The 22,271-nt window shown below is 40.5% G+C and overlaps 1 protein-coding gene across 1 annotated transcript in view; it reads left to right on the top strand.

Moving 5' to 3' along the window:
* The window catches only part of fbn1 (fibrillin 1), a 66,689-nt gene that overhangs the window by 32,019 nt on the left and 12,399 nt on the right, over nt 1-22,271 (top strand). The window contains exons 25-52 of the mRNA XM_034679952.1: nt 16-66; nt 176-301; nt 426-653; nt 738-863; nt 1,853-1,981; nt 3,247-3,372; nt 5,197-5,322; nt 5,445-5,567; nt 6,514-6,639; nt 7,233-7,358; nt 11,190-11,312; nt 11,960-12,082; nt 12,186-12,311; nt 13,688-13,810; nt 14,033-14,155; nt 14,274-14,441; nt 16,208-16,276; nt 16,402-16,527; nt 17,639-17,761; nt 17,851-18,009; nt 18,114-18,185; nt 18,272-18,397; nt 18,526-18,648; nt 19,729-19,854; nt 19,968-20,084; nt 20,178-20,303; nt 20,393-20,512; nt 21,182-21,307. Coding sequence (XP_034535843.1) covers nt 16-66; nt 176-301; nt 426-653; nt 738-863; nt 1,853-1,981; nt 3,247-3,372; nt 5,197-5,322; nt 5,445-5,567; nt 6,514-6,639; nt 7,233-7,358; nt 11,190-11,312; nt 11,960-12,082; nt 12,186-12,311; nt 13,688-13,810; nt 14,033-14,155; nt 14,274-14,441; nt 16,208-16,276; nt 16,402-16,527; nt 17,639-17,761; nt 17,851-18,009; nt 18,114-18,185; nt 18,272-18,397; nt 18,526-18,648; nt 19,729-19,854; nt 19,968-20,084; nt 20,178-20,303; nt 20,393-20,512; nt 21,182-21,307 — 3,486 coding nt within the window. The remainder of the gene's footprint in view (nt 1-15; nt 67-175; nt 302-425; nt 654-737; nt 864-1,852; nt 1,982-3,246; nt 3,373-5,196; nt 5,323-5,444; nt 5,568-6,513; nt 6,640-7,232; nt 7,359-11,189; nt 11,313-11,959; nt 12,083-12,185; nt 12,312-13,687; nt 13,811-14,032; nt 14,156-14,273; nt 14,442-16,207; nt 16,277-16,401; nt 16,528-17,638; nt 17,762-17,850; nt 18,010-18,113; nt 18,186-18,271; nt 18,398-18,525; nt 18,649-19,728; nt 19,855-19,967; nt 20,085-20,177; nt 20,304-20,392; nt 20,513-21,181; nt 21,308-22,271) is intronic.

The raw sequence follows: 22,271 nt of genomic DNA on the forward strand, positions 1-22,271 counted from the left end.
TCTGTCCATTGTCAGATCCAATCTGTGGCAAAGGTTTTGCTCGAGTAAAAGGAAATAACTGTGAAGGTAACGTCTGCCTTGATTCCATGTAAACACAGAAATTCAGACTTGTGTTAAATATGAAACACTGAAGCTGTTGTTAATGCTGCTCTGGTTTTTCTCTGGTGACTGTCAGATGTGGATGAGTGTCAAGTGTTTCCTGGAGTATGTATCAATGGAAAGTGCATCAACACACCAGGCTCCTTCTTCTGCCAGTGCCCTCCTGGAATGACTGTTGATGTCAGTGGCAGGACGTGCATCGGTGAGTACAGCAAGTCACCTCGATGTTCAAATTTCTTGTATGCTGGAGATTTCTCTGCCTGGTCAAAACAAACCATTTTATGAACCAATATTAAACATTTGAATTATGTTCCTGTGGTTTCCAGACCTGCGTACAGAGCAGTGTTACCTCACCCATGAGGATGAGCGCTGTGGGACTCCCATCTCAGGGAAGCACCGCGTGGATGCCTGCTGCTGCTCAGTGGGTGTAGCCTGGGGTCCAGAGTGTGACGAATGTCCAGAGAAGGGAACTCCAGACTATACCCAGCTCTGCCCGCGAGGCCCAGGTTTCTCACACAGAGGCGACTTCATCAATGGCAGACCTTTCCTTAAAGGTACAGTAACCTCCACTGACTGAATAAACTCCCTCTGTTGTTTCCTGAGTGGATTTTCACCTGTGTTTCTGCTCTGTATTTCAGATATTAATGAATGCAGGATGATAAACAGTCTGTGCTCAAACGGAAGATGTAGAAACACCATCGGGAGCTTCCGTTGTCGCTGTGATAACGGCTATGCCCTGGACTCTGATGAGAGGAATTGCACCGGTGAGTACTGCTGTAGCAATTTCCCCTTTTAATATCTCAATCAATAAGCTTATGAAGAAATGAATCAGAAACAATTTGATGCTTCACGGGTTAACAGCAAATGCATTATTGATCGTAAAAACTGTTGCAGGCAGTCTACCTAATGAGAACTTTCAAGTTCAATAGAATGAAAATAGTTTGTTAAATGACTACAAAGGTTCATTCTTAAGGCATCAGTTGTGAGAGCCTGTATCCTCATAGCTGCTATTGTAGGCTACAATGTTTGCTCAACATCGGCTATAAAAATATCTCCAAGCTCCATTGTGTCCTTACAAGTCTACTATTCTTCCTCAGTCCCCTTTCTGCATCCCCCTGCCAACACTGATTACAGTAAAGTGGTGTAAAGCTGTTGCCTATGTTCAGCTCATTCAGTCTAGCTCATTCAGTCTAATGGCAGTCTGGCTGCTTTGGACCTGTTGGACCTGGTCCCTGCAGTCTGGTTAGCTGCATTACTCTTCTGCTTAAATGTGCACACGTCATTTTGGTTCTAAATGCCAGTGCCATGGCTTTATCCTAAAATAATTTATAGGCTCTTAGTAAGTAAATGATATCTAGGACCTTTTAACCCCACATGAGTGAGAGCCCAGCCCAAAGTCTTTCTTGCTAAGTGTTCCAAAATGGGGATTAAATTCAAAGGGGATCAGGCCTTGAGCTTTAGATTTTAGAAGATTCTGTTTGAAGAGCTAAGTCTGCATAAACCATGCTTTAATTCAGCTCTTTATCTGGTTTTATAGCCTTTCTTTTATGTTGTTACTTTTGGAGGAATATGTTGTGCTTTTATTCTCTGTTTGTCTAACATTCATATAGGATAACTTCATTTCTATGACTACTAGTCACTGTCACTGTCATAGCTTTTATATATGTAAGCTTAAATTAACAAAGGGAGCTCTCAGATGATTTTCTCTGCAATTTTTTTTACTCCTAAGTTTTGTTGTATTTCTCTCTTACAGACATCGATGAGTGCCGCATCTCTCCTGACCTGTGTGGACAGGGCAGATGTGTCAACACACCTGGAGATTTTGAATGCGAGTGCTTCGAAGGCTATGAAAGTGGCTTCATGATGATGAAAAACTGCATGGGTAAATGACCAACTCTCACAAACCAACTCTTGCATATTCTGCAAAAACACATGCATAAATTGTCTTCTTCAGCTTGAGATGATTTGGTACAGTTACATGCAAATGTAGCGCTCTCTTGTATGAAACCATACGTCTTTAAGGACGTAAATTAGAAACTTGATCTCCTTAAAGATTCTCAAGCACACCCTGTTAAAGTGGCATCATCTGAAAGCAGAGAGCAATGCCAACCTATAAAACTTAGGGAAAGCCTGCCACTCTACTCAAGTCCCCATCACAACCCAGCCATCTACTCTACGCTCCCTCTTGGGCCGTAAGATCTGGATGAGGTGCTTAGGCGAACATGCCAGACTTGGAACTCTCTGTTTAGACGGCTGATGTCATCTGAAATTTTCAGGCTGTGTGGGTTTGTATATGTGTGGGTGTTTTTTTTAGAGAGAAGAAGAATCAAACAGACTTTATGTAACCCCTTTGAGCTGTTGAAAGGGTCCACTCTATGAAGCCCAGGTGCTGTCACAATCGCTCTGCATAACTGCACCATAGAGTCTTAAAGATAATTGCTCTTTATTACATTTTCAAACTGCATGCGAGGGAGACACAATCATCGATGACATTTTTTATATGTAGCTAAAACTCTTAATGTTCCGCCATCTGGGAAAATACTTGATGCTCTATTTCTGTTCTGGGCTGCTTTTCGACGCTGCTTGATTAAATTCTTGGGAGAAATCATACCTACAAAATGGGGAGTCTCAATACTTTTGTTGGCCTGAAGCTGCCATGAGGCCAAAATTGGCGAGACAAATTTACTCGCATGCTGAGGTTTAAAAGCAACTGGTGGTGGAAATAACGTGAACTGGACAGCAATCATAAGCTGCTTGGACTGACCTCACTAGTAGGTCAACAAAATATTAAACAATTATAAAAGTACTTGTCTCACTAAAATTGTTTTTAGAGAGCTGTTTGTTGCTTTTATACCATGCAATTAGTTGTGTTTTTACAAGGAAACAATCCGTGAATACCTTCCCCACAAGCTAACTTAATTTTGGAGACTCATTAGTTCAATTACAGTTTAACAGAGTGGAATCTTGACCCTCAGCTGTGCCATAGCTGACTGAAGCTTGCATTAAAAGTAGAAACACAAATTTAGTTTATCAACTGGAAATGAAAATACACAAGAGGCCAATTACATATCTCCAGAGCAAGGACTCTAACACTAAATATCTGTACCTGTGTCTGCACTTAACATATGTGCTTTCTCCTACCTTCAGACATTGATGAGTGTGAGAGGAACCCTTTGCTGTGCCATGGAGGCGAATGTGAAAACACAGAGGGCAGCTTCCAGTGCATTTGCCCTGAAGGACACGAGATTGCACCTGATCGGACGGCCTGTCTAGGTGAGTGAGTTGGTCATCAGAGGAGAATCAGACAGACTCTTCCTCTCTGAATTTTTTTTCTCCTCCCTACTTTTCATCTTACTCTGGGAAACGTGTGAACCACAGTAAAGTCTCAGCTTTATTTTCTTTGGAGATGGGAGAAAGACACTCAGGGTGAAAAGACTAGCAGAAAGTGGAGACGTTGTCACAGCACAGACAGGTTGAAAGACAACGGTGTTTTGGATCCCCCCACTCCATCTGCCTGTGTGTGGGCTTTGTGGGGCTGTTTAGGGGTGAAAGTGTCAGAGTCAGGGCTGTTAATGTAAGTGATATATGTTCTGTTATACATTGGTCGGTAAGACCTCAGGACCATGTGTGTGTCTTCATGTATGTTGACATGTATGCAAGGCGAAGGGTCCATTTGGGTCTTATCATGATGAAGGCAAAAGAAAATTATTTCAAAAGAGGAGATGTCAAGTTTAGATTTTTATAACATTGTAGCAAAAGAGCTTTTAAATACACTTTTAAAATGTTAAAATAAAGACCTAAATACATTTTTAATGTGTGGTTGTATAGCTTCTTGTGCTTATAAACCACATTTGTTCCTTTAGTACAAAAGTATTTTGTATGTCCTATCATCATTGGATCAATGACAAAAATACGGCCGTCCTATTTTAAATAAGCAATTCTTTTCACCATTTCTGTAAAATGTCCAAATGAAGGCTCTTGTGCTAAAAAATAATCAGATACTCCAGTAAGGCAGTTATCAGTAGTTTTTTCCTATTTTTATTCCTTGAGCTACTCGACTGAAGAATTAGAGACAGGACGCTCGTTCTACAAGAAAAATAAAAAGCTTTACTTTCTTCTACTTCTTATGGTTTCAAACCTCTTCATATGCAGTTTCTAGCATTTGGCTGATCATTCATTAATCGCTGGGTGTCACTCCAATGACCTAATGCTGTGTGTCAAGGTTTCAGTCCATGACCTAATTCTCAGTCACTGCCCCTAAGCTCATTTATTTTCTTTATTACCACCCAGAGAAATAAAAACAATGAGAACTTAACTGAACTCTGCCCATCTCGTCCTCTTTAAGACAATAGTCCTTATTATCTGTGGTGAGGCAATGAGTTACACTGTTTAAATGATGATTAACTTTAGTTATAGAGCAGATGTCATACAGATGGGTGTAACACAGTGTGCTCAATGACGTCAGATTGCTAGTTTGAAGTAGCCCATTTATAACCATTAGATTCGAAACATCTGTCTCAATTTTTAAATGAACTCTGATTATTAGTCTCCATTGAACTCCACTGGTCTCAAGAGAGGGGACATTTCAATCCTTATGCTCCCTTAAGAGCTCTGATGGTCCCATGAAGTATGGGTGTAGGACCTATAGAATAAGAAGAAAACCAGTTGTGTGGATACTTAAACAAAAACTTGTTTTTCAGTTGCTCATGTGTTGTTGCTTTTTAGTTTTTATTTCCAGTAGTATTAAACTGAATGTCACTGGGTAGTTGGGTTGTTGATTCAACTAAAGAGAACTCACTCTAGTTTTTTGGGGTTGTGTATAATTGGGATGGATTTTTTAGAATTCTACTTTTCATTCTCAATAGATTTATTGATAGGGAAAATAATTAAAGTACCAGCCTTAAGTGGGTGCTTTGGATGATTATCGGCACTTTAAACATCAAGATAGATCAACTTCTATCATCCATTCACTCAATCCTGTCTTGTATTTCATTTTTGAACATTCAGTCTTTGGGCTATCCTTATTGAACCTTTATTTTGATATGTTGTATTTTGAAATGTAACATTTGCTTTTTTTTTTTTTTTTTTTTTTTACAGATATCAATGAATGTGATTTGAGTGACAGGCTCTGTAGGAACGGCCAATGTGTCAATATGATCGGTCGCTACCAGTGTACCTGTGACACAGGATACAAATCTACTGAGGACAGACTGGACTGTGTCGGTGTGTACTGAACATATTCATGACTAATTTCTTTCATGGCTGTTTCTTTTGTTTCTCTTGATACAACCTGATGGTTAAATCCTCAAAGTACATTATATAAATGAACCCTTTCTGCCTCTCAGACATCGACGAGTGCACTATAGAGAACGGTGGCTGTGAGACTTTCTGCACAAACTCAGAGGGAAGCTATGAGTGCAGCTGCCACAGTGGATACGCCCTAATGCCAGATCTGAGAAGCTGCACAGGTATGTAGCTTTGTTTCTTGTATCTCTGGTTGCAGTTCTCTCAATATGCACCCCTTCCTCTAACCTGTTATCCTGTGTTACAGTGTGTGGATGTTTTTGTGTTGAAGTTACATATTAAACAACAGAAGTAAAACACTGAGACATCACATTGAAGAGTTGGAAAGATAAAGAGATCTGGTTTAGGTCATTGCTTTGATTTGACCGTACATGCTCACCAAGAGCGGTGATATGTCTGCAGAGGAAAAGTGATAGATAAACTCTTAACCTCCTCGTTCCACTTTAGCTTCAAAATATTATCAAGTCATGTTAGATAATGCACATATGTGAATCAAGAAACATGTACTTGTTTTTTTAATGCTTAGAGAGTATCAATTTTGTAACCATAACTATAGACTTCATGTGTTGTAACTACACTGACTCCTGCAACTCCTTTAATTAGCAGATGCAGATATACAGACGGAGATTAAAGCAGTGCAGGGTGAATTTCAGAGTAGTTTGTTCAAATGAAGGGCTGCAGTTAACTTCTGAATCCTGAATTGACCTTGTTGATTTCAGAGTGTAGAGACGAGTCACGTAAAACTTAAATTAATAGCCTAGGCTTTTATTATTTTCAATCTATAATCTCACCCTACTTTAATTTAGGACAAGCGTCAGGCTTTGAAATTATTTTAGGGTCTGCATTTAATTGGGATGGGATTTTATTCTAAGTTTTATGGTTAATATACACCAGATTTCTCACATAGTCTTATATTTTTTGACCTGTAAAGGATCGAAAGTTATGCTGCTACTATCAAGTTGCTACCTAAAAATATTTACGGTAAATTATACCTCAACATTAACATCTGGATTAGAAGGTTTTAAACATATTTATCTGTCCTCTACACTTTGTTGTCTCCCATTTCATGTTTTTGATTTGCCTTGCTGCCTCTCTGCATTCATTCTCCAGATATCGATGAGTGTGAGGAGAGTCCAGACATCTGTGACGGAGGCCAGTGTACCAACACCCCTGGGACGTACCAGTGTCTGTGCTTTGATGGCTTCATGTCATCTGAGGATATGAAGACCTGCCTGGGTAATGGATGAACTATACAATTCAAATAATAAAACTCTGCAGCTTCAGCCTCCGCAGCTCTGCGGTTAAGCAGATCCAGCTCTCAGAGATTTACTGAAAAGACAAAATAATCAACAAGAAGGTTTTCCAAGTTATGAGTCATGAGAATTACACTTAATGAGTCAGATCTACAAGTTTATGTGTGAGAAAGCAGCAAGTAATGTTGTTGATTTAAAAGACAGTGAACATTTTGTGAGTCTGAGTGTGCAGAGAGGAATGCATGACATTTAGATCTCTGGTTCCACTAAGGAAGAAAACATAAACCTGACAGCATGATGTGAAGGCACTTACACACATCTGCACAAACAATACTCAAATAACTGCTGTAATTACTGAGGTAAACATTATAAAGCCTTATTATAATTCAAGATGTAGATATTTTGTGACTCGCTTACGTTTATCACAGTATCTCAAATTATGTTGGACAGGCCGCCACCACAGCAGCTAATACAGAGTAATTTATAGTCTTAAACTTTTCTTTTTTATACTTGTGTTTTGCAGATTAACATTCTTACTCTTTTTCTGTTAAATTCTTCTCTTCCCTCCCTGTCTAGATGTGGATGAGTGTGAGCTGAACTCAAACATCTGTCTGAGCGGAAACTGTGAGAACACTAAGGGATCCTTCATCTGTCACTGTGACCTGGGATACTCTGTCCGCAAGGGCACTACAGGCTGCACAGGTGAGAGAAATAAACACACACTTGAGCATTTCTACACAACACAACACAAAACATCCTGTCAGTGGAAAAACTGGCATGGGAGTGAGAGGACGGTGAGTCAGCGGAGGACTGCTATTGATTAAGTGGTGAGTGAATGAGGGTGTGTGTGTTGTATGTGTGTGTAAGGAGTTTTTGTTGAAGACAGCGTACAAGCTAAGGGAAGAGAAAGGCGAGAAATATGAGGATGATAGGAGAAAACCAGAAGCAGCTCTTGACATTACTCATCCTTATTCAAGGGCTCCTGTCTGATTTGATGAGAAACACGCTTAAAAACACACAGAACACACACTCACATGTACTTGCAGCAACAACAGCAGGGGCAGTGAGATCACTATTTTCTGACAGATGCAAGCATCACATTGCACCTTTGTTTATGCCTTTGTTGCTCTTTCATTAAGGTCATTTAAACATTACGTGATGGTTGGAAGACTTCTGCAGCACGTAATCACCTGAAACGGCTCCAAATCACATAAATACCAAGTTCATCCGGCCTGTAGAGTCTTATGCTGGTTTTGACTCACTCCTCATGTAGCCAGAGTTATGTCTGATTTATATGGCCACTTTAAAGTTTGGGAATCGAGGGGTAGTGTAGATTTCGGCCAGTGATCTTATCTGGCCTTGTCTCTGTGATCAGAATGACTCAGAGACATGGGCAAGAGCAGCACATCCTCCTTCAGACACAAATAAACAGGTCTGTCTGACCTTCAAACTCATTCACACACACTCTTGCTCATGCTAATCCAATTAAAATGTCAGCATAGTATATTCCTTGTTTTGAGAAGTCTGGAGTTGCAGCAAAGCAGCCGGTCCTGATTCACAGGTTTGGTATTTCAGCCTGAGAATACCAGGGAATCAAGACATTAATTCCTATCTGGCAGGCAGGATGTCTTGTTATAGAGCGAACAAAACCTGCTACTCTTTTTGGAACGGCTCCCCCTCCAATGTATGGAAAGTACATGAGAAATTGGTTGTCATGGTCAAAATGGCTTATGCCAACACATTGGTATGCATGGACTAAATCTCCTTGCGTGAGTGTGTGTTAATGAGTGAGTGGTGCTCTCCAGCTCAGATCTGATCCAGCTGTTGATGAACCCCACACCCCCACCCCAAGAATTATTTCCCTTTTTTTTACACAACACTTGAGAATTCAGGGGCAGGGTGTGAGTATTCATTTGACCACTTCAGCATCTTTTTTAAAGTTGTGTTTTGGAAAGTTAGGACTGGGTGGAGATGTTCTAGTTTTACTAGGATGGGAGTGTCTCAGCTTTTAAGAGGAAACCAGGGTTAATTGTTGTTGACTTATATTTTCTCTTAGCTGAATGACAAATAATACATTTCTCAAGATAAATGATTCAAGGTTTGGAGAAAACAACCACAAGTTATTCATAGTAACGGCAAAACGGAGTAAATTAAATGTATAGATGCATATCTGCCTGTATCTAGAGTGCTGTCTTGCACCCCATTTACTTGTGGCTAAAGTAAATGTTAGAAAATGTTAGCAAACTTAAAGTGGATATTATTTTGTAGGAAACATGACAGAGAAAGTTTGCCAAGGAGCCAATCTCTTAACTTAAGTTGTTTGAAAATTTTACTCTAAAAAGTTTGCTAACTTAAAAAGACTTCTCTCTTCTTCAACTGTAACAAAATATTTAAGCAGAATCTTGTGATTGCTAGAGTAACGTAATGTTAGCAAACTTCAGATATAGTTGTGTAGCTAACTTACTTTACATAGTTAGTTTACTAACTAACTCCTCTCTATTCTTGCTACTGTTTCACCAAAGGGGTGCCTAAAATTGCAATGGAATAAGATCTGATATGCCTGACACGGCTCGGATTGGCAGACGATATTAGAATATTCTCAGTTTTCTGCATTTATTTGTAGCACATGGCTTTGGCTACATGTCCAGGTTGTCAGGACTGTAACGACATCAAGGCCTTGTTAAGACTACCCGCCACAGATTGTATCCAGATTGATTTTAGAGTCTCAACAGCAAAATAAGAAAGTACTAAATACGGTTATTACAATTCAGATCCTAACCACATTTGAAAATGTCTTGAAATATGATTCCACTTTTATGTTTGTGGTGTCTGGACACAATAATCTAATCAGATCACTTTCAAACAACGCAGGCCGTCTGTTTAATGATGTGATCTAAGGGAAAATCTGGAAGTCTGAAAAAGTCTTAGACATGAAGTGAGACAGGTGGCAAACAGAAAGACAGGCATTCAGGCAGTCTAACAAACTGTGAGACAGCTACACAGCCAGGTAGGCAGATGTGTAATTCTCTTTTATCCCTTTTTGTCTGTCTTTCATCTGTCAAGCATTAGCCCTGGTTAAAACAAGCCTCTTGTTTGACACCAGCTGTGACCGCTGACACGCTTGCATTTTACATTTCCACATGAGAATGTGTGTATATGTGTGTGTGTTGTGCTCTCTGTCATCAAAGGCTTCGGGGAAATGATCTTTAATTCTGTCTGTAATCCACGAGGATTCTCCCTCATATTAAACCCATCATCAAATGTAGTGTAAACATACCATAGCCTCTCCTCAGGAAGACTGTAAACCAGCAGCACTAATCTCTAATTGACAGTGCTTTGAATTACAACCCTCACAGAGGCAGACACACACGTACAGAAGTGTGTCCCATTGGCGGATAAATCCCAACATCTTGATTGAGTTCATAACATGGCCTCCCTTGATGTACAGGGACACCCACATACACACATGTACAACCTCTCTAGAAAAGCTGAAACAATTCGTTGCCAGGCTCAGGGACAGCTGTTGTGTTGATCAGAGTTTCGCAGGGATTGTTTTGGTTCATATTAGCAGCTATCATTGTTGTAGCCCCATACACACTTTTTCCATTGTGCCACATTCTTGAACATGCCAGAACTTCCTCAGGAACAAGAGCTGCTAAACCACATTTACAGAATCTTATCACGACCAGCTGCTTAATTCTTTACCAGTTACAACCTGCAGGATGTAAAGAGGACATTTTAATTGTAGCCTTTTTAATTGTTTCTAATATGTATTGTTCATTTACAAGAATACAGGGCCTCATACAATAGGTAAACAAATATAGAGAAGTATTTTTACAACCACATGATGTACTAAGTACCTACGTCTTTCACCCATTGGCAGAGTCCAGATATAATTATAATGTCTTTCTTGTGAAGGAATGTTTATTTGTAGAGTTGGCACATTACCACTTCACTTTTATGGAAATTATATTTGGAAAAGATTGAATTTCCAAACCTAACATCTGGGAGGGTGAGAAAACCAAACAGAAGCATTAAGAGAGGGCTTTTACAAAAGCCTCATATGTGAGATTCAGTGTCTGTGGGTCTGTAGGTGAAGAGGGAAATCTTCGCCTAAAATAACCTCAGAAATACTTGTTCAGGCGAAGCAGACAGAACAAGGCCTTAGCATGGGGATATAGTTCTCCCTCTTAGCTGTTTTTTAAAGCTCTCCAGACACGCTTGCACAGTGAAAATCCAGAGACTGAGTCTGCTCATTAAACCTCTGCAGGAAGGCTATTAGTATCAGAAATCATGAGAATGTCTCCATCCCTTCTGCTCTGAAATACAGCTCCCAGTGGATAAGAACAGTGACCCAGAAAGACTTAGTCCTGTTGCTCCTGCTGCTGTCTTTATACAGTTCAAACCAAGCATCAAGTCACTCCACTAAGCCAAGAACCCCACTGGAAAGGGAATGCAGGTCCAAATCAGCAGACCATCAGAGCAATGTCCTTTTTTCCTTACCTGACTACTTGTTTGTTTTCTCTTTGGCAGATATCAATGAGTGTGAGATCGGAGCTCATAACTGTGACAGACATGCCACGTGCACCAACACGGCTGGCAGCTTCAAATGTAACTGTGCTCCAGGGTGGATTGGCAATGGCCTCAAATGCACAGGTAAGACTTAGGCCTTAAATGCACAGGTATATGCAATCACTTATTGGTCCACAGTAGCAGTGTATGTTGTTTTAGTATTTGTTTATCATTTGCACGTCATTATGGAAGAAATTAAAAGTTCTTGTAGGTAAAGGAGCCTTCATCATTCACAACCAAACAAATTGATAATTTGGAAGGTACTTGAAGAACTGGAATCTCATAGTTCAGTCTTCTATAATACCGTATGAAATTTAAATGCTACCATTGTATATGTTTGGATACTTTAGACTGATTGGCCTGTGAAAGAGTCAGATCTGGATCTGGCACACAGAATAATTTTAATGTATTCTTCCATACTCATGCTTCACCCTTCCACAATAACCTCAGTAGCACAATAAAAGTAATTCCCACTTACAAAGTCATGGTACTGTAAACAGTCTGTTATGCCATGGGAAAAAAATGTTTCAAGAAATGTCCCATTTACCTCTGTAGATATTAAAACACTTTTATAAAATACTGACCTATTTTGAAAATGAATATGTAGATTTGCAAGTGCCACAGACATGCTACAGAAGTCAAAGTGTTTTAAGAGGTTGAAAAGGGTATTTTTTTTTGTTCTCAGAATTTGGATGAAGCACTACTTGCTTTTAAACTTTGTTGTGTTTCAGACCTGGATGAGTGTTCCAATGGGACGCACATGTGCAGCAACAATGCTGAGTGTCTCAACACCATGGGCTCATATCGCTGTTCGTGCAAGGAAGGTTTCTCTGGAGATGGATTCTACTGTTCAGGTCACATAAACAAATCATTATCTTAACCCCCGTATTACTACACAGTCTGTGATCACTAGTTTGTATTTACATACTGTACTTGTGTATGTGATCATAACTACAGACAGTGATGAGTGTGCAGACAACAGCAACCTGTGTGAGAGTGGCCATTGTCTTAACCTACCTGGAGGCTACCGCTGTGAATGTGACATGGGCTTCATCCCCACTGCTGATGGCAAAGCCTGCGAAGGTAAGACAGCATGACTCCTGATCATCCAGGCTCCACATCTCTGAAGTAGAGCCCACTTTCTTAATTTTGTTGAAAGATTCAAACAGGTCTGGTGTTAGTCTGGTGAGTGTTTGTTTTCATGTTTGGAAAAAAAATCAAACATATGCTGTCTTCAAGTGGAACTTGTGAGACAATGTTTTGGATGGGGAAAGAACACAGGATTCTAAGAATCTAAGTGGTTTTAGTTGTGAGAAATTTCAAAGGGAATGTCAACCATGATGGATTTAGCTTAGTTTCCTTTTCAGATTTGGCTGAGGGTTGGTTTGTGTGTGTCTGGAGTGGGGGTTGGGGGGTGGATTAAATCATCACATTTTGTAAAAAACAGAATAGAATTAGAATAAACAAACAAATATTGTTGTAAACACCTGCATGACATTTCTGTAAATCAGTGTAAAAACTCTCTTTATGTTTTTGTTGCAGACCAAGACTGCTAGCTTAACAATTGCTAGTTTCCCAATGTATTATGCACATACGTATACACTGCGTATGCAGGACTAATGTAGACAGCAAGTAAGCAAACACTAGCTTGCAATGAGCAACAAGTTAACTTTCTTAACAATTTAAACTCTCAGACACATGGTTGATCAGGAATGTACTTTTTCATTGTGTTCTTTATTTTTTCGTTGTTATTGTCTGAGTGAAAATAACTCTAATTCTGCTCCACTAAAATTCACATTGAGACAATTCTGCTTTTTAAGTGCAGATTGAAAGGCCACTAAGGGTCAATAGGGTTTGAATTCCACAGTAATCCCTGTTCCAGACTTTCCTGTTATTTTCATATAGATAGAATAAATCATGAGGATGAGGTAAGATTGCGTGTAGACCTAAATAACTGAGAAGGAATCTTGAATAAATCCCATATTAGCTACTGTAGAGTTGAAATATGAACACATTTATTACTGCTAGCAGACGAGCATGATTCATGCTCCCAGTGATAAGGCACTGCTTGATTCACTGGAATGAGCAGACTGACCTCATTTTGCTGATGTGTCAAACACCTGAAATAACCTGTCCAGTCCTCCCTGCATCAACTCAGGCAGGACTGGACAGTAATGACTTGTGCAGAGTGTAATGATGTGGAAGAGCACAATTTCATAACCTTGGCTGCAGCTCTGATGGTGTATGTGTGCGTCTGTCTGGATATGTCTGGGCATTTTTTTGCCCCAGAACTGTCATTCTTTAGCAAAGGTGAGCGGTCTTCACTTCCTACTGCTGACTGCCAATTTTCCAACATGATCCCATGATCTACTAATCCCTCACAGCTGGGCCTCTCTCTCTCCCCCTCGCTCTCATCCACCATCTTCATCATTCTCTTTCTCTCTCTCTCTCTTTTACAGACATAGATGAATGTACTTTTGCTGACATTTGTGTCAATGGACGTTGCCAGAACATCCCAGGGCTTTTTAGATGTGAATGTGGCATCGGTTATGAACTTGACCGGAGTGGAGGCAACTGTACAGGTAAGACCAGTCAAAGCACCAGCCGGCTCAAATGAATATCTGCCTGATGTACTAAAAAAATATGAGGTAATGTTAAAGTAATGTGGTAACAGAAGGTATTCTTCTCCCAGGGGTGAAAGTCTTTTCTTTTCCTTTTCCCAATGCAAGTGATGAAAACAATCATGGAAATCTCTCATGTCAATGAATACATCAAAAAGAGTGTTTTTTGTCTGTCTTTCTCAGATATCAATGAATGTGCAGACCCAACCATCTGTATTAATGGAATGTGTGTAAACTTCCCCGGAAGCTATCACTGTAACTGTCCACCAGACTTTGAACTCAACCCCACACGGGTGGGCTGTGTAGGTGAGACTTAACAGGTTCTCCACACACACATCGTTGATGTTTCAATCGTTTGATTCAGTATCTGAAGCAAAGACACGCATGTCAAATGTATTACCCGTGTGTACATGTGTGTATACAGACACTCGTTCTGGAAGCTGCTACCTGGATGTCCGCAACCGTGGTGATGCATCAGAGAGCTTGGATTGCTCCAATGAGATCGGAGTCGGTGTTTCTAAAGCGTCTTGCTGCTGTTCCCTCAGTCAGGGCTGGGGAAATCCATGTGAAGCATGTCCGTCTGTTAATTCAAGTAAGTCATCACATTGAAATTGAGACTTTGTGTCCATATGTGTGTGAGTATTTTATAACATGTTTGTATGTTTTACTTCAATAGCATGGTTTATGAACTCTTGACACACACTGCTGAATACAGGTCCTTGAGATTACATAAAACACTTCCTGGCAGCCATAGGGAAGATTTATGTGTCTCAAAGTCAACAAATATTGTACTTTTGATGCTGTGTTTACTTGATATTGATATTTTAATTACTACAACAAATGTGCTGGTATAGGTATGATTAGCACGCCATCGTATCTGGTCTACTTTTGAGGCAATCTAATAACAGAGAATAGTTTAGAGCTGGAGCCTGTGGATATTTGGATAACTGATATAGGAAATCTCGGCCAAGACTTCTTCTTTCGTCTGCTGGTCATCAATCATTCACACACTGACTGGAAACTTTAGACAGGAGAGTTGGAGTTTAGAGACGACATCTGTGACCAGTCATGCAGATATTTCCTTGTTGAGATTACTAATATGATAAACATTCATCTGATGATAGCTAGTTGGTTCTGCCACTTTTGCTTTCCAGTTTTCCTATATCAAACCAAAACCTGCTCAAACACAAATAGTCAACACTACCGTGACTACAAAGAAAACCAGAAAGCCTCAGACACCAAAACTCAACCAGATCCTCCATTCACGTGCAGATATCAATATGAGTATCAGGTGGTATGACATGATGAAGAAACAGTGTGTATTGGCTGCTTTTTAAATTGTTACTTTGATTAAATGAATAAAAAAATCCACATTTCACAACTATTTAGAAATAAATATTATTTTGATGTGCAACAGCTATTCCTCCCAGTCCAATTGTAGAACTCCAAATATACTTAGAATGAATATTATTGAAATTAACTTTTTGAAATATTTACAGTAGATGTTTGCATTTAAGAATAGTAGAAAATCAATATAGTATTTGTATTAAAGTCAAATAATTAAGAAAAGTGTTTCAGTTATTGTTTCTGAGTTGCCTTTAAGTTTCAATTTTCAAACAAACCCAACCCTGCAGTTGCTGAAAGCTGAGTTTGAATCAAATAATCTGGTCTATCTAAGTAATCCAATCGTTGACAGCTTTGATCAACAGTACTGATACATCCCTCTATTAGTTGTTTGTACCATGAGGCAATGTAAACCAACCAGTCACTTAATTTACTATTTGATGCCCCTCAAAGAGGTTCAGTGTTTTATCTATTTCAACTAACATTTGTTTGACAAACATATGACCAGAAGAAATAAAACACAACAATGCTAGTTCAGACTGGTAAGGTGTCAGTTTGCTGTTCCTCGACGATGTTCAAGCTTTCTACTCTTGTCATGCAATGAGTGTGTTTTCGCTGTTGTTGTTGTTGTTGCTGGTAAAGATGAGACAGATTTGTGCTTACTTGAAATTGCCAACAGATGGTTCAAAACATTACAAGGAATGACTCACTCGCTTCAGCTCAGGAAAATGCTTGCTCTTATGACCAAAACAGAAACTTTTTCTTTTCGCTTTGTAATTCTGAGTAGCTGCAGTCATGTCCGGTTCATGGGCTCTGTGGATCAGTCTGAGATCTGAGACGGCTGCTCAGAAAAACCAAAAGAGAGCGACAGGAAACGAGCTGACGACCAGAAAACTTACAGTTTCAAATGGGAATGTGACTTGTCTCGAGTCAAAACATGCAAAAACTCCTCTCTGATTGTGGTTAGTGTGTTGTGTAATGTGGCTGGCTAATATTATGTGCTCTGTGTTACAGCTGAGTACAAGACCCTGTGTCCTGGAGGAGAAGGCTTCAGACCAAATCCCATCACAGTCATCTTAGAAGGTGAGACAGCAACATGCCTTCATGTTTTTGTGTGTGGACACTCCTGCTTAGCCTTTAAAACTCTCACACAAACAGAAAACACCCACCCAAGATGCCTCTGAGTCTTTCCTTTCTCTCTCTGGCAGACATCAATGAGTGCCAAGAGCTGCCAGGCTTGTGCCAGGGCGGCCAATGTATCAACACCTTTGGCAGCTTCCAGTGTGAATGTCCAAGAGGCTACACCCTCAACACAGATACCAGAGTCTGTGAAGGTATTTTATACACACACACACACACACACACACACACACACACACACACACACACACACACATGTATTTCTATGCTGCCTCACAAACACATGAGCACACAGGTGACCTATTCCTCTGTAGCTTTAGCCCTGGGACGTTTTAGTGGGGAGGAAATTGAGTCCAGCCGTCGATGCCTTTGTTCGGCAAGGACACATGGAGAGGGAGGAAAAAGCACGGGGGAGCAAAAAAGACAAAGAAATATGGAACCTTTTTGTCCCCTAGACAACACTGCAGCTCATTCCAGCTCAATATGTCTCTGCTCTATTTTTTATCTGTTGCTAACCCAACAAAGCTCAGTCAGGAGGATGAGACAGCTGAGCGCCTAACTGTGTCCAGAGTAGCGAGCCTCTGATGTGGTCAGCCCTCTCCTCCGGGAAGCACACTGTGTCCCCTGTAGACAGGCCAGAGATGACGGAGGGAGAGAGATGTAGGAATAAAAGATGGTTAAAGAAAAGAGATACAAGAGAAGGGTGTTTAACAAAAGAGAAACAGGAACCCAGAGGAGGGGAAGGGGATAAGGGTTAAACAATGACGTGGTGAGTAGCATTTCAATTAACAAGTGTTTGTTGGCTCAAAGAACAAAAAGCTGGCGTCTGCTCTTCAAAGTCCAGGACTGCAGATACACTGAGTAAATCAACAGTTCAGCTGTTTGCAGGACTAGAAGCAGCAGGCTTTGTATTTGCTGTTTGGCAGGATGTATAAAATAAGAAGGATCAAAATGTAGTGGATATGAATAGAAGGGGTATTAAAAACCTCTGTTCCGCTGTTGTTGTGGGAGTTGTCATTTTGGGTCCTGGATATGCTGCATGTTTACACAAGATGAAAAGTGCATGCACATAAAAACAAACTATAAAAGAATATGCTTGGAACAAGAACAGTGAAGCAGTTAGATGTTACACTAGATGTCAAATACAGGGTCCAACTGAATGTTATGATTAAATGCACTTGGGTCAAAATGACAAAAAAAATCAAAGATGAGGAACGTGTTTGTTGAGGGGTTTAGGTATCTTGGCCATCAAAGCATGGATTGTAATATTTTTAAAGTAATTTTTTGTCTATCCTCTGTGTGAAGATATCAATGAGTGTGAACGACCAGGCATCTGCGGCCCAGGCCAGTGCTACAACACCATTGGGAACTACACCTGTATCTGCCCTGTGGATTACATGCAGGTCAATGGCGGGAACAACTGCATGGGTAAGTCTGCATGCCACACCCTTGAAATCAGCAGTAGCTGTCATGCATTGATAATTTTAACAATCTGTGTGTTTTTATGAAACATACAGACATGAGGAAGAGCTACTGCTACAGGAACTTCTACTCAGACAACAGAACATGTGATGGAGAGCTGACCTTTAACATGACCAAAAAGATGTGCTGCTGCTCCTACAACATTGGTCGTGCTTGGAATAGACCTTGTGAACAGTGTCCTGTGCCCAGCACTGGTAAGGTCACACACACACATGCACACACACACACACAAACTCGAACACACCTGTTTGAAAAATTGAGACACTGAAAGTGAGCTTTTACCTTCATGTCCTCTCAGATGAGTTTGCAATCCTGTGTGGCAGTGAGAGACCAGGATATTACATCGACATCACCACTGGACGAGTCATTGGTAGGATTTTCCTTTTCAGAGGTTTAGGTGAAGAGGAAAGTTAATTTGTTCTTACCCTGTTTCCTTGTCTCTTCCTCTTATGCTAGACATTGATGAGTGCAGGGAAATCCCAGGTGTGTGTGAAAATGGAGTGTGCATCAACATGATCGGCAGCTTCAGGTGCGAATGCCCCATTGGCTTCATCTACAACGACAAGCTGCTGATTTGCGAAGGTAAGGCCTGCACTTCCTCACACTTCTACTGCTGTGATTCCATAACACAAAGTACCATGACTTCCATTGTTGTATTTCCAATCTTTTGTCTTTTATGTCTTTAACTCCTCTGTCTCTGTCGATTTCAGATATCGATGAGTGTCAGAATGGACCAGTGTGCCAGCAGAATGCAGCTTGTCTGAACATGCCTGGAAGCTTCCGCTGCGAGTGCAAAACTGGATATCGCTTCACCTCAACTGGACAGTGTCTAGGTAAGGTTCCAGGGATCAGCTGTGGCATTTAAAGTAATAAAAGTGTCAGCAGCACTCAGATTAGAGAGTACAAGATCAACTGTTCACTCAACGTGCAGCGGTTAAGTCAACTCCTAATGACCTCATTGGAGATTACACAGAATAAGTGGACACATTTAGCAGGATTATATAGAAGATTAGAAGAGGCGGTCAGAAAGCGGCTGTCTTCCATGAGGATGATGCAGACCTCTCAGTGCTTCCTCTGGCCTTATGCTGTCCTGTCTCCTCAAGCTATTGTATCAAACTCAATACGAAAGTCTTTAAACTGTGTGTGCTTGCCAGAAATAGAACACCAAAGGCAGCATAATCAGAGTCAGGCTGCAGATAAATTTTTCATGGTGGGCTTGTTTTTAAGGAAGAGCTGTTGTTTTCATAAAACTCCGAGAACAAAACATGGCCAGACTCTTTTATTAAAAGTTCAATAATAATGATGTTAACTCCGGTACCATGCAACATTCATTTGTCATTATGTAACAGCATGAATACCTAGTTTTTTTTCTCTGCAAAAGTATAAAAATGCACATCTAAGAAACTGTTTGCACAAGTAACACAAGTGGTGTCAGTTTGAGTTAAAATACATTCTTAAAAATGTATTTGGACATTAAGAATTAACAGAGATTTCACAGCAATTTGTTACAATGTTTTTGTGTCTTTAAACTTGCACAAAGACTGATGACTGCCTGGATATTAGATGTTTGTTTATTCTTGACTGTTTTAGTTTCTAATCAACGACTGAAGAAAGGAGAGAACGTTCAGTTCTGACTGGCTTAGAATGACATGTAAATCATGTGAGAGCTGTGTGAGACAATAATGTGAAAAACACAAGTTAAGATTATACTTATGTAGCAATTATCCTGTGACAAACCAGAGGAGGAAATAAAGATTTGTACCAAACTAGGTCATCACAGAATTAAGGGATCTCAGTAGGTAAAATTTCCTTTCTTATACTGGTGGTCATCCGACTGTGTTACCTGTGTTTTCCTGCTTTGTGGTTTGATCTTTAATTTCATACTGTGTGACAACATTGGACTCCTTTTTTAGATCGTAATGAATGTATTGAGAGCCCTAGTGTATGCAATCCTGGTCAGTGTATCGACACACTGGGAGGCTACCGCTGCATCTGCCCGAATGGTTTCAAAACAACAAGAGACCAGTCAATGTGTGTTGGTAAGTTGTGTTTGATTCACTTTTTTTGGTCAAATGATTTCAGAAGTCTTTCTCTCCTAAGTTAGTATTGTGGTTACTCTCGGAATGAAACTGATGATCCTCTCTGCTTTCAGACGTGGATGAGTGTGAGAGACAACCCTGTGGAAACGGGACCTGCAAGAACACAGTGGGCTCTTACAACTGTCTCTGCTACCCCGGCTTTGTCAATTCACACAACAGTGACTGCATAGGTGAGTGCATGTGGAGATATGATAAGATAGGAAAGAAGGCGACACAGATACAACCCTCTTAATAAAACACTGTTTTGTTTTTACATTTATTAGATGTCGACGAGTGTGCGACCCAGAGAGGCTTGTGTCGAAACGGGCAGTGTGCCAACACTGTGGGCACCTTCATCTGTGTTTGCAACGATGGCTATGAGCTCAGCTTAGATGGCAGAATTTGTACAGGTTAGGAACTGCCCAAGCTTTATTTTAGTTGTTTTCTTAATTTCATCCTGTTTTACACTATTTCTCCTTTGTATATCTTCATCTCTTAGACATAAACGAGTGTGCAGTGAATCCAGGCACATGTGGCGCAGGAACTTGTCTGAATCTGGACGGCTCTTACAGGTGTATCTGCCCGCCCGGCTATTTTCTCCATGAAGAAACCTGTGAAGGTACAGTAGTCAAAAGCTAGTCCTTTCTGTGTCATGCTTAAGAAATATAAGGAAAATAAACAAGAATGTAAGAAATAATCAAAAAATCTGCATGTAGGTTTGAATTTCAGATCAGGGTAGGCAGATGACACCTGAGTGACACATATTTATGTTTAAATCACTGCTTAGGTGTAAAAGAGAATGATTTACTTCTACGCCTCTGCTGTCTAGCTGCTGCAAAACCCCCTCTTCTCCCTTTCACTCGTGGGAGTGGGCGCAAGCCAGAGCACTTGGATTGTTTATACAAAGGGGCTGATGAAGAGATATTCGGCAGACTTCATCACATTCCTGCTTTGCGCTCTGTTCCTGGAAGCAGGGAGGAACAGTATTAGATTCTCAGCATCAATTACAGCAGCAGCTGGTCACTGTGATGAGTGAAAACGTGACATGGAGGCTCTTCCAGATAAAACGCCCTTTATTGACCTATGTATTAGTTGGACTTGATCCTATTTTATCCCAGTTTGATAGACCATGACGTACCGGTATGATTTCATCTGTGCAGCTCTGACAGTAGTTAAAGGGGAAATTTAAAGTCAATGAACCGTGCAGGGTGGAACTCTGATGGTACAAATGAGAAGCAGATTTTAACATTTGATTGGGTGGTTGATATCATTTCTCTTTGTGTGTCAGATATTGATGAGTGCTCTCAGTCCCCTGAGATCTGCAAATATGGAACCTGCTCCAACACCGAAGGAAGCTTCACCTGCTTGTGTCCGGAAGGCTTCCAGATCTCTGCCTCTGGACGCAGATGTTTAGGTAATTCTATGTGTGTGTGTGTGTGTGTGTGTGTGTGTGTGTGTGTGTGTGTGTGTGTGTGTGTGTGTGTGTGTGTGTGTGTGTGTGTGTGTGTGTGTGTGTGTGTGTGTGTTTATGTGTGTGTGTGTTTATGTGTGTGTGCGTGTGTGTGTGAGAGAGAAGGGGAGAATGTCTTTGAAACTATCTTTTGCATGGAGTTTAAAGTGCTAAGTGTAAATACTAGTGTTCCTGTATAGTCTGTCTCTGAGTGCTGGTAGAGACTAAGCAGCAGGCAGTAGTGTTAGACTTTTCCTGCTTTTTCATGATAGCACACAGTGTTCCAGCTGGTTCTGCTGCTGCTGCTGCCTCAACAAGGCCAGGGGTGGCTCTGAACAGATCACTTTTCCATTTCCTCACTGGTGTGTGCGTTTCTGTACACGTGTGTTTTGGGGCTGGGTGGGGGAGCGCTGAGTCCTCTGTTAGGGAGTTCCCCCTCCAAACAGTGAAGTGATGACATCATCAGTTCAGAGGGGAGGTTTACAGTTTACATTTCACTTCTCTCTCCAGTGTCTGAGGGTTAGGGGATAAACATGTGAAGCTGGGTGGAGGGCGAAGCAACATGGGCGGTAAAAGAGACAAAGAATTTGACAAGGACAAACCCTGTCCCACTTAAAATTTTCTTTGTGGGTCACTGTGCATTAATATTGTCAAATTTTTCATTTCTTATGTTTATGCTGTTTATGTATCATCTCTGGCCCCTAAAACCTAATAATAATGCTTTGCCATCAAGAGCAAGACAGTATAAGCTGCTCTTTTTAGTACTCCGTGAAAATAGACATGTACCAGACTCTTAATATAGATTGAAACAGTTCATACAAAATATTTTTCATTTTTTCTCACACTAGAAAATATTTGCAACATATTGCATTAAGTTGATCTACCTTGAAACACTGATGCAACATTGAGTAGCAATTGCAATTGGGGC

Source organism: Notolabrus celidotus, chromosome 3 (assembly GCF_009762535.1).
Source record: "Notolabrus celidotus isolate fNotCel1 chromosome 3, fNotCel1.pri, whole genome shotgun sequence".
Classification (NCBI taxonomy): Eukaryota; Metazoa; Chordata; class Actinopteri; order Labriformes; family Labridae; genus Notolabrus; species Notolabrus celidotus.